Source organism: Schistocerca piceifrons, chromosome 7 (assembly GCF_021461385.2).
Source record: "Schistocerca piceifrons isolate TAMUIC-IGC-003096 chromosome 7, iqSchPice1.1, whole genome shotgun sequence".
NCBI classification, from domain to species: Eukaryota; Metazoa; Arthropoda; class Insecta; order Orthoptera; family Acrididae; genus Schistocerca; species Schistocerca piceifrons.
Window position 1 is genome coordinate 376,096,610 of NC_060144.1, and position 12,683 is coordinate 376,109,292.

General features: G+C 41.8%; 1 protein-coding gene across 1 annotated transcript in view; it reads right to left on the minus strand.

The window, feature by feature from the left end:
- LOC124805713 overlaps positions 1–5,308 on the minus strand; it is an 813,762-nt gene extending 808,454 nt beyond the window's left edge. The window contains exons 1-3 of the mRNA XM_047266283.1: positions 5,267–5,308; positions 4,879–5,077; positions 4,665–4,759 (exon numbers count right to left, since the gene is read on the minus strand). Of these exons, the coding sequence (XP_047122239.1) occupies positions 4,665–4,759; positions 4,879–5,077; positions 5,267–5,308 (336 nt within the window). The remainder of the gene's footprint in view (positions 1–4,664; positions 4,760–4,878; positions 5,078–5,266) is intronic.
- Positions 5,309–12,683: the final 7,375 nt, after the last annotated feature.

Genomic DNA, 12,683 nt, shown 5'->3' on the forward strand with positions numbered 1-12,683 from the left:
ATGTTTTAAGCCATCAAGATCTGTTGTGTATTTCCCGTGGTTAATGCACACTCAAGACTTGTGGAAAAGAGCATTTCAGGGCCCATGTATGTGTAACTTTCACATGGTGAGCTGCAGTACACAGACAAAATTTCAGATGTTCTTCACGGATGTTTTCTGAGTATTTCGAGACAAAGTAATACCGAAATTATGATGCCTTCTGTTGGTTGCCCCAGTGAAATTCGCTTCTGTGAAACTAACCAACAGTGGAATGCCCTTGTACAGGTGCACAGGTACAGAGTTTTGGTTGCTGTCACTGCGCGAACAGCACACTATAGCGCCGTTGTGACGCTTTTCAATAACATTCAGTGGACCCGTGCACGGTTGCAAATCTGCTAGCTCTTCATCGGGAAGCCTATTCACACTGCTGTGAATCATTGCTAACGTGCAATTGACAAGACAAACACACCCTAGGCAGAAGCCGGCAGTACTGGATATAAGCATGTGGGCGAGGAGCAAAGTGGGCGCTGCAGTTCAAAAATGGCTCTGAGCACTATGGGACTTAACTGCTGTGGTCATCAGCCCCCTAGAACTTAGAACTACTTAAACCTAACTAACCTAAGGACATCACACACATCCATGCCCGAGGCAGGATTAGAACCTGCTACCGTAGCGGTCGCGCGGTTCCAGACTGTAGTGCCTAGAACCGCTCGGTCACTCAGGCCGGCGGCGCGGCAGTTCACGACCACAAGTACCGTGAGTAAAAGGAACTTGGTCACTGACGCTGTTTCACAAGTACTTTCATTAAAATCCAGAGGTAAATTACGGTAGGAAGCTTACAGAAACTAATGGTTCAACACACGCTACGAGTCACTTACAACAAAATACTCAGGAAATCAACATAAACAAATTCCGAAATTTTGTCGATGAATTTTCGGTTCGCCCTGGATACAGGAGAAGCAGAACTTTCCCGACAACACTCGGAGTTGGTGCTGGATAAATTTCCTGAGTATTTCGTTTTGTATCTTTATTGCATTGAAAACAATGCTCACTAGTGCACGTGCAGACGATGTACGCTATGTCCCTTGATTCCATTCTGTTACGGTGTCTGCTGTTAACAACTGTAGTGCGCAGTTTACTGCTCGGTTCTGCTTGGGTTTCTTTGTCCGGTGATGTTACCAGTGAATGTTAGCCGTGTGGGTAGCTTTACTAATGAAAAGTTGGCCGATCTGCACCTTCGTACCTAATGTATGTGTTCACTGAATGCAACGGGACAGAGAGACATGTGCAAAGCTATTCCCGTAGGAAGGGCAACGGCTGTTGCATTGCTCTGTGTTGTGTCGTTCATAATTTGGGTTTTGTATATATCAGACTTCTTCACTGTTTTGAAGGGAACAGAAGCAAGGGTGACAGCGGTAGCAATCCGAATAAATCATAATTACATTATTACTCCGTAAGGGGTCGCCGTAGACCGTGGGTCACTTATACAAAAACACTCGGATGGTATCCTTGAACAACCAAAGAAACTTTCTGGTTGGAGTTCCGATTAACTTCGCATGTAAGGTATCCCGAAAGTTTGGTCATTATTTTTATGTTACGTTTTGTGTTTTGAAAAATCTCATTCCTGACGTGAATTAAGGATAACAGAAAACACTATACCTACAACTTCCGTTACGGCGCTAGTTCAGTGCATCAGTATATTCTGCTTTGTTCCAAGTTATTGGAGGTAATTCGGGCGACTGTTTTTCCACTGTGCGACGGTTAACGAAGCCCCCTTTGTCGCCTAGTGTTCTCATTAGAAGTTGACGCGTTACATAGTTTCGACATTCGCCGCGAAGCCGCGCCAGAGAGCAAAACCTCGGCAGCTTCCGCCCCCTTATTCGCCGATAATAGCGTTTCCAGTTTATCGGCTTTACACGGGCCGGGTTATGAGCGGACGTGTTCCAATTATGCGGTTATTGATTCAACAAGAATGTAAAACAATTGGACGCTATCCTTGCCGCAAATTACGCATCTACACGCCGGACGAGGAAGTTATGCAAACGCTGCACCAACAGAGGGAAAAGAGCGTAAATGATTCTGTACTCGCTCTCAAACGCAAATTGCTAATCTGGAACAGAATTTTGTACAAATACATATAGTCTAAATTAAAACAATAATGGTGCGGCAGATACCACTTCATTCGATACGCTATGCATTTAGATGATTACACAATTATTATTAGATGGATTAATTTCTGTTTTACATTTGCAGGCAATTAGTACCGTGCACATATTGTCCTTTTTTGTAACCAGTAATATGGGGAAAATACTTAACGTGAATGCCGCACTAAACCCCTCGCTGCCGTTGACTCATTTACATCAGGGCGAGATCTCTGTAGATAAAGAAAGTGTCGTTGAAGTGTGGTAATCTATACTTCGGTTACGTTCACTTGGAGGTCTTAATATAATTTGAGATGCTTAGACATGTAACATCGGAACAATTATTTCTTATCGTTGCCGATGTACCAATCTCTTTTCAAGGCTGGTCTGGTGTTTTGTTTTACCTGATTTAGAGGTACATTCTTGGGTATACCCATGTAAAAGTCAATGTTCTTCCTTATAGCTTGGTCTTTCTGTAGGGAATGTCGTACCATCATTTTTAAAATATGTTGAGTATATCTTGGAAATGTGGTGACGCTCACGGGAACTGTAACGTGAATATTCCACACTACAAACTACTGTGACCAGTCACAAACATTATACTTTTCACTACGCGTTTTGGAGAATTATACTCCCAGTATAAAGTAGATTTATGTCAGTTAATAATGCATGTATGTATTATACTTGCGGCTTTTCAGTAACGTGTAACACTGTCTTCCAGTGGTCACAGGCTTATTTTCCAATCGTGTTCAACATCATTTTCCGTGAACCGAAGTGGTCAAGGATGGAGTTCCATCATAGTTGCTATGTTCAGTTTATACAAATCGTTAGTGATGTTCAAAACGACTGGTTAATCAGCTCGTGACCACTAGAAGATGGCGTCACATATTGCCTGATCTCCTACTAACAGTACATACGTGGCTAATTATAAAAATCCACCTAACGATAGAGATGTTCTATTGTTGTTGCTGCTGCATTCTTCAGTCTGTATACTGGTTTGAGGCAACAATCCACGGTAGCCTATTCTGCGCAAGCATCTTCATCCCTGAATAAGTCCTGACGCCAACCTCCATTTTAACTTCCTGATGGCAGCGAAGTCTACGTCTCGAACTACAATTTTTATCACCCACACATCCCTCCATTACTAACTTTACGATACCTTCTTGCCTCATGAAGTGTCAAATCGACCGCTTACCCTCTTGTGTGACGTTGTACTATAATTTTTTCTTCAGTTCCTTACCGCACGTCCTTGTTAGTTACTCTGTCTACCCTTCTTATTCTACATACTCGTGGTCCTCTAATACGCATAGTGGAAAGTCTAATAAATGTGGGTACTTAAAGTAATTTCTAGGTTCAACTAATATTCATGACGGCTACCCCCAAGCCTAATCTAAAATGAAAACTTATTATATAAATTGGTTTTACAAATTTAAACGCCTGTTTCTTTCTGCACTGTAATTTTACTTACATTCCAGACGATTTTCACGTTTAATGTTAAAGGCATATGGAGTAATACAGATTTGCTTTTACGTTTATTGATTTGAATGAACTCACATCATAACTTTTACGTCAATTAATTGTTTCTAAGTGTTACTAGTTTACTGTGAAATTATACCGGTTTTTGATGAGTGACGTTGTGACTCGTACCCTATTAAACCCATATTTCAGCCAGACTAATGAGTAACTGCAAGTAACAATTTATTTGTTTGAAAATAGGGTTAGAATGTTTCGAATCTGTTACTTATAATCCGTCTTGATTGCAAAAACTTTTATTCATATGACCGGTTTCGGTTCATCTAGAATCATCTTCAGATCTGTAACGATAACGATACTAATTTACTACTGCGCGAATGCAAATCTTTTTCAACCTGTCTAATCAACATCAAATGTACCAGAACGTTCCTGATATTTCGGCTACAGGAGCAACCCGTACAAATCCAGCAACTTTCACATGCTACGTCACATAAAATTGGTTAGCAGAATGCACTTCCTTAATATTAATTAAAACACTAAATAATACAAATGACGTTCATTCTGCCAACCAATTTTATGTGACGCAGCATGTGAAAGTTGCTGGATTTGGACGGGTTGCTCCTGTAACCGAAATATCATGTACGTTGTAGTACATTTGATGTTGATCAGATAGGATGAAAAAGATTTGCATTTGCCAAATAGTAAATTAGTATCATTATCGTTACAGATCTGAAGATGGTTCTAGATGAACAGAAACCGGTCATATGCATAAAAATTTTGCAATCAAGACGGATTATAAGTAACATTGTAAAATCACTGATTGCTGCTTTCCTACCAGACATTACGTCTATTTTAGCAAAGTTTCGAATCTGTTACAGTCAAATCTAAAAACGAAACTCTGTTACAACGTGTTAAAAACACTGAACATGCAGTTCATATAAAAGGCGAAACGCGTCTCGAATATAAATAATAAGGTAAGATAGCAGCATGAGAAGAAATCTAGACTGTCCGCATTTACATATTACAGTAGATGCAGCGTGAGAAAAATTATGAGAGCTGTTTGATACTTACTCGAAGATCAAATGTCCGTCCCTGAAGACGGAGACAGTAAAAACCAACTCTTTGACAGCACGAGGAGATGACGACTGGTCGAAACCTCTCCCAAACTGGAAGAAGACAGAGAAAGCATTGAAAGATATGTAATATACATTACGTAGCTGCAAACGGAAATCTAGTGTGCTGCGGATGGACGGGCAGTGGATGTCAGTACGAAAGAAAGGTTTACCTGCAACAGTAAACACACGCCTCCCGCGGCGATGACAAATAAGCACACGCGTCGCGCACACGGACACCGGCAGCGCGGGTTGCCGGCCTTTAGGGGCAGCGGCGGGCGCTAAGCCACACCAGCAGCGGAAGACGACAGCGCCGGGCGGCGAGCGCAGCGGGACTGCGCCGAGCCGCGCCTGACGGGGCGCAGACGTCGGCTGCCGACGCCGCCGCTACTACCCGTTCAGCAGACATCGTCCTGAGCGACGCGCCCCTCTGATCGCACGGCCGAGTGGCTGTTATCCTGAGGATGGTGCGTAGGCAAACTGTGAAACACTCGGCTTGATTAACGGGCGCTGTGGAATGTGCAACACGGGGGTAAAGTGTATAACAAAATACACACATACCTGTTTACTTTCCTTCAGGTAGCTATTACTCTCCTGTTGCATGTACTAACATTGTCACATGAAGAGGTACAGTCACGCTCCAATTCAAAGTAGCGCACGTTGTTTTCTCGCACTGCTTGCACATAAAGTGATAAACGTGAAATACGAGGGCTATTCGGAAAGTAAGGAACGATAGGTTTGCGAAATGGAAACCACAATGAAAATCGAAACTGTTTTATTTGCAACAGTTAGCTACAACTTCCAGCTACTTATTTCAATAGTCACTGATCCGCCTTAGACGTTTGTCGTAGCGTTATACCTACTTTCCAATACCCTGGTTCTAGAAGGCAGCCGCCAGTGCTTTCATCCAATTCTCTACGCTGGCCTACAGCTCGTTGTTTGTGCCAAAATGTAGTCTTCATAGCCAGTGGTTCATGTGAGCAGAGATGAAACTCAGAGGGAAACAATTACGAGCTGTGATGTGGGTAATCAAACATTTCCAATTGAAAGTGAAGCAGGAGCATCTTCATTGCCCCTGAAGAATGCGGCTGAGAATTGTCTTGAAGAAGAAACCGCACAACAGTTATGTAATGTTGGTTGCATAGCTTCAGGCGAAATTTCTACCAGGCCCTCGTACTTGGTGGGAGACACTATCCATACAATGTAGGCATTCAGCTCAGTGTAGAAATGGCAACTAATAAGCAGAAGAGGAAATTCGATGGCCTACAGAAAGGTAGAAGTGAAACATGAGTCGAACTGTGATTAACATGTCTATGAGAGAGTTAACAAAAGAGGATCATTCAGTTCTATCGAAAGGAGGCAACTTTGCAGTCACGCCACTAAAGGTTCCTACGGAGGACATTATAGCGAATGTGGAGTTAGGAATCCGTTTGTTATCATCGCATTCCGCGGATGAAAGAAGGAGTGAAACAGCCAGAATATTACGCCAAGCGAAACCAACTACCAGCAATTTGTCTCAAGCGGAAAGGAGGGCATTGAGGGAGGTCAATGCGGATAAGAGCATTATTGTACTTGCAGCTGACAAAGGAAATGCTACGGTTTTGCTGTACACCGAAGATTATCACAAGAATATTAGTGACCTTTTGGATCCCACTACGTATAAAAAGCTTCAGAAGGATCCTACAACCAAAATTTTGAGAAATACCAATCAACTAATAAAACAATCATCTCTTTCTTAGGATGATATAAAACAACTCTACAAAACGGAAGCTTATCCACCCAGACTATATGGACTCCGAAAGGTACCTAAACCACAGGTCCCGTTGAGACAGATTGTGAGTGCCATAGGATTTCCAACACAAGAAGTGGCCAGATATCTCGCCTGCTTGCTGCAAACATACATTGGCAGAACGGACAGTTACATTAAAAGCTCGGCGCATTTTATTGAAAAACTGAGGGAGATTAACTTTAGCTCAAGTGATATTCTTGTGAGCTTCGATGTAGTGTCATTGTTTACCTTGGTGCCTGTAAACGAAGCTATTTCATATATAGCAGATATTTTTCCGACTAACATAGTGGCTTTATTTAAACACTTCCTGCCGACAACTTATTTCTAGTACAACAACGAGTTTTACGAACAGATTGACGGGGTAGCGATGGGAAGCCTTCTCAGTCCAGCTGTTGCCAATTTATTTATGGAGATCTTCGAACAGCGAGTGCTGCAGACTGCCAGTAAAAAGTCAGCTAAATGGTACCACTATGTTGATGACACATTTGTAGTGTGGACTCATGGTGAAAACGAGCTGGATGTCTTCTTGGTGCATCTGAATAGCACTAACCCGAAAATACGGTTTACGATGGAGAAAGAGAGCAACGGTCAACTCAATTTCCTAGATGTGTCGGTAATTAAACGGGTGGATGGGACGCTGAACCACAAGGTATATAGAAAGAACACTCATACGGATCGATACCTTCATAAGGAATCAAACCATCATCCTGGGCAAAAAAGTGGTGTCATGAAAACGGTGGTGGACACATCCAACAAAATCTGCGAGCCGTCTTACTTACAAGATGAACTAAATCACTTACGGTCAGCCTCCATGAAAAATGGATGTACCAGCAAGGAAATTGATCGAGACCTCCATAAAAAAAAAATAGGCCAGAAGTCCAGAGCAACAACGGTCACCTACTGGAAATGTTTTCCTACCGTTCATTAATAAAGTCACGGACCGTATCGGGAAAATTCTGGCCAAGTATGGGGTTGAAACAATTCTCAGACCCACCAAGATGATTAAGGAATATTTAAGAACTGCAAAAGATGTCCGACACCCCCTAGCAACAGCGGGGGTATACAAAATTCCATGCAGTTGTGGCCAAGTATGTATTGGAACAACAAAAAGAAGCGTAAACACCAGCTTAGCCGAACATAAAAAAAAAATGTCACTTAGGACACACCAAAAATCGCCCGTAGCTGAGCATGTTTTTCCAGATGGAAACCACGAAATGAAATTTAATGAGAAGCGTTCTATCACGACCATCCCATTATTATGCGCGCATGTATAGGGAAGCAATAGAGATTCACAAACACCATAACAATTTTAATAGAAAAGAGGAAGTTTTAAAGTTAGACAAATTATGGATGTCGAAGATGTGCCAGCAGAATGACAATCGATTACTGTTAATCGAGAATCATGACGCCTTCCAAAGATAGGCATACCGTCGGCTACACGTGACGAATGGTGGTGCCCCCTATGTTGTTGTTGTTGTGGTCTTCAGTCCTGAGACTGGTTTGATGCAGCTCTCCATGCTACTCTATCCTGTGCCCTTCATCTCCCAGTACGTACTGCAACGTACTTCCTTCTCACTCTGCTTGGTCTCCCTCAACGATTTTTACCCACCACGCTGCCCTCCAATGCTAAATTTGTGATCCCTTGATGCCTCAGGACATGTCTTACCAACCGATCCCTTCTTCTAGTCGAGTTGTGCCACAAACTTCTCTTCTCCCCAATCCTATTCAATACCTCCTCATTAGTTACGTGATCTACCCACCTAATCTTCAACATTCTTCTGTGGCACCACATTTCGAAAGCTTCTATTCTCTTCTTGTCCAAACTATTTATTGTCCATGGGTCACTTCCGTACATGGCCACACTCCATACAAATACTTTCAGAAACGACTTCCTGACACTTAAATCTATACTCGATGTTAAGAAATTTCTCTTCTTCAGAAACGCTTTCCTTGCCATTGCCAGTCTACATTTTATATCCTCTCTACTTCAACCATCATCAGTTATTTTGCTCCCCAAATAGCGAAACACCTTTACTACTTTAAGTGTCTCATTTCCTAATCTAATTCCCTAAGCATCAACCGACTTAATTCGACTACATTCTATTACCCTCGTTTTGCTTTTGTTGATGTTCATCTTATACCCTCTTTTCAAGACACTGTCAATTCCGTTCAACTGCTCTTCCAAGTCCTGTGCTGTCTCTGACAGAATTACAATGTCATCGGCGAACCTCAAAGTTTTTACTTCTTCTCCCTGGATTTTAAAACCTACTCCGAACTTTTCTTTTGTTTCCTTTACTGCTTGCTCAATATACAGATTGAATAACATTGGGGAGAGGCTACAACCCTGTCTCACTCCCTTCTCAACCACTGCTTCCCTCTCATGCCCCTCGGCTCTTATAACTGCCATCTGGTTTCTGTACAAATTGTAAATAGCCTTTCGCTCCCTGTATTTTACCCCTGCCACCTTTAGAATTTGAAAGAGAGTATTCCAGTCAACATTGTCAAAAGCTTTCTCGAAGTCTACAAATGCTAGAAATGTAGGTTTGCCTTTCCTTAATCTTACTTCTAAGATAAGTCGTAAGGTCAGTATTGCCTCACGTATTCCAACATTTCTACGGAATCCAAACTGATCTTCCCCGAGGTCGGCTTCTTCCAGTTTTTCCATTCGTCTGTAAATAATTCGCGTTAGTATTTTGCAGCTGTGACTTATTAAACTGATAGTTCGGTAATTTTCACATCTGTCAACACCTGCTTTCTTTTGGATTGGAATTATTATATTCTTCTTGAAGTCTGAGGGTATTTCGCCTGTCTCGTACATCTTGCTCACCAGATGGTAGAGTTTTGTCAGGACTGGCTCTCCCAAGGCCGTCAGTAGTTCAAATGGAATGTTGTCTACTCCCCGGGCCTTGTTTCGACTCAGGTCTTTCAGTGCTCTGTCAAACTCTTCACGCAGTATCGCATCTCCCATTTCATCTCCATCTACATCCTCCCCCATTTCCATAATATTGTCCTCAAGTACATTGCCCTTGAATAGACCCTCTATATACTCCTTCCACCTTTCTGCTTTCCCCTCTTTGCTTAGAACTGGGTTTCCATCTGAGCTCTTGATATTCATACAAGTGGCTCTCTTTTCTCCAAAGGTCTCTTTAATTTTCCTGTAGGCAGTATCTGTCTTACCCCTAGTGAGATAAGCCTCTACATCCTTACATTTGTCCTCTAGCCATGCCTGCTTAGCCATTTTGCACTTCCTGTCGATCTCATTTTTGAGACGTTTGTATTCCTTTTTGCCTGCTTCATTTACTGCATATTTATATTTTCTCCTTTCATCAATTAAATTCAATATTTCTTCTGTTACCCAAGGATTTCTACTAGCCCTCGTCTTTTTACCTACGTGATCCTCAGCTGCCTTCACTACTTCATCCCTCAGAGCTACTCATTCGTCTTCTACTGTATTTCATTCCCCCATTCCTGTCAGTTGTTCCCTGATGCTGTGTCTGAAACTCTGTACAACTTCTGGTTTAGTCAGTTTATCCAGGTCCCATCTCCTTAAATTCCCACCTTTTTGCAGTTTCTTCAGTTTTAATCTACAGTTCATAACCAATAGATTGTGGTCAGTGTCCACATCTGCCCCTGGAAATGTCCTACAATTTAAAACCTGGTTCCTAAATCTCTGTCTTACCATTATATAATTTATCTGATACATCTCGTGGATTCTTCCATGTATACAACTTTCTTTTATGATTCTTGAACTAAGTGTTAGCTATGATTATGTGATCCTCTGTGCAAAATTCTAACAGACAGCTTCCTCTTTCATTTCTTTCCCCCAATCCATATTCACCTACTATGTTTCCTTCTCTCCCTTTTCCTACTGTCGAATTCCAGTCACCCATGACTATTAAATTTTCGTCTCCCTTCATTACCTGAATAATTTCTTTTATCTCGTCATACATTTCTTCAATTTCTTCGTCATCTGCAGAGCTAGTTGGCATATAAACTTGTACTACTATAGTAGGCATGGGCTTCGTGTCTATCTTGGCCACCATAATACGTTCACTATACTGTTTGTAGTAGCCTACCCGCACTTCTATTTTTTTATTCATTATTAAACCTACTCCTGCATTATCCCTATTTCACTTTGTATTTATAACCCTGTATTCACCTGACCAGAAGTCTTGTTCCTCCTGCCACCGAACGTCACTAATTCCCACCATATCTAACCCCCTATGCGCTCTATAAGTGCGAGAGTACCTGGAGCCTCAGTGGCAGTAACCGGACAACCTCAGAAGATGTCTTTCGCAGATGGAGACGAAACGTTAGGTGGAAATTTAATACATCGACCACGGCCTGTCAGCCCGGAAGCTTCAACTGAGGGAGACACTACTGTTCTAGGTATCTTTATGTGCTCCCTTTGTGCTCAGAACTAAAAAGAACGACGTAACGCGATCGACGGGCGTGCTAGAGAGACAGCCCAACACACCTGTGCAAAGCTTCATCGGATTTTCAATGTGGTTTCCATTTCGCGACCTATCGTTCCTTACTTTCCGAATAACCCTCGCACTTTCACGGGAAGCCGCGATAACTTGCCATTAACTTTTGTAGTTATACTGACAGTGTTAAAGAAAGGTGTGATAGCACCGACTGACAAGGCTACGTAAGGTGTAAGCAAGTGCCAGCAGGAAAAACTTATTTAAGTCAGCGGTCTGCAAATTGCGGAAGAGACACGATACAGCGTGGTGCGGGATTTAAATATCCACCGAAATGCAGAATAAGTAAAATGGGCACAATAAATATGTGTTCGTTATTAGCTAATTTCAGCGTTTTTATGAACATTTTAGGGAAATACGTTGTTATTGTTGTGGTCTTCAGTCCAGAGACTGATTTGATGCAGCTCTCCATGCTACTCTATGCTGTGCAAGCTTCTTCATATCCCAGTACGTACTGCAACCTACATCCTTCTGAATTTGCTTCGTGTATTCATCTCTTGGTTTTCCTCTACGATTTTTACCCTCCAAGCTGCCATCCAATACTAAATTGGTGGTCCTTTGATGCCTCAGAATATGTCCTACCAACCGATCCCTTCTTCTAGTCGTGCCACAAATTTCTCTTCTCCCCAGTTCTGTTCAGTACCTCCTTATTAACTGCGTGATCCATCTATCTAACCTTCGGTATTCTTCTGTAGCACCACATTTCAAAAGCTTCTGTTCTCTTCTTGTATCATACATGTTTAACTTCCATACATGGCTACACTCCATACAAATACTTTCAGAATAGATTTCCTGACACCTAAATCTATTCTAGATTGTGACAAATTTCTCTTATTCAGATACACTTTCCTTTTCATTGTTAGTCTACATTTTATATTCTCTCTACTTCGACCATCGTCAGTTATTTTTCTCCCCAAATAGCAAAACTCATCTACTACTTTACGTGTCTCATTTCCTAACCTAATTTATTTTTTTAGCAAAATACGATATTTACAAAAAGCTCACAGTTTGTCGCACAGAACTGAAATTGTAGATTAACAAAGAAACTCTGAGAAAAAGCTGTTGCACCCATGGGATTCCATTTTAGAATGTCCCAGAATTATGAGTCATGATATGTGGACGAAAGAACATACTTGCAAAAACTAAATTTCTTGCGGATAAAATGAAGTAACAGAATTTAAGCAGCCAGTACCTTAGTTAGATGAGCCATGGTTTCAGACTACCTGTAAACTACGCTGTGAATAGAAGTTGCTTTGTGACAGCATGGGAAGAGGATTGCCAAATACCAGTGCCGGTCAACGTTTCATTCCTGCGGATGCAGATTTCAGTTTTTTGTTGACTTCTCCTATGTGGCTGTAACAGCCTAATTAAAGATCACCAACACCGTAACAAAAGTTGCAAGTAAAAGGTACCCTTCCTAATTCTGCGCCTAAGTCCAACACAAGTCTGCAGCCTAACAAAGAATAAGAACCTTAGTAAGACGTCAAGTGTCTCTTTCCTTAACACCAAAAGATAACGACTAATACGATTTGTGCTAATAAATATGTGTCGTTGGTTACCCAACCTTTTCACGTAAGTCACTACTTCCATTAACCTATGCGTCAATACTTTTGTATTCAGGCGGCTTTTCAGTTGGCACAAGGCTGAGAGGTCTCCTACCGGACCACCCAACCACGGAAAAGTTTCTGGTGGTCACCAGCAATCA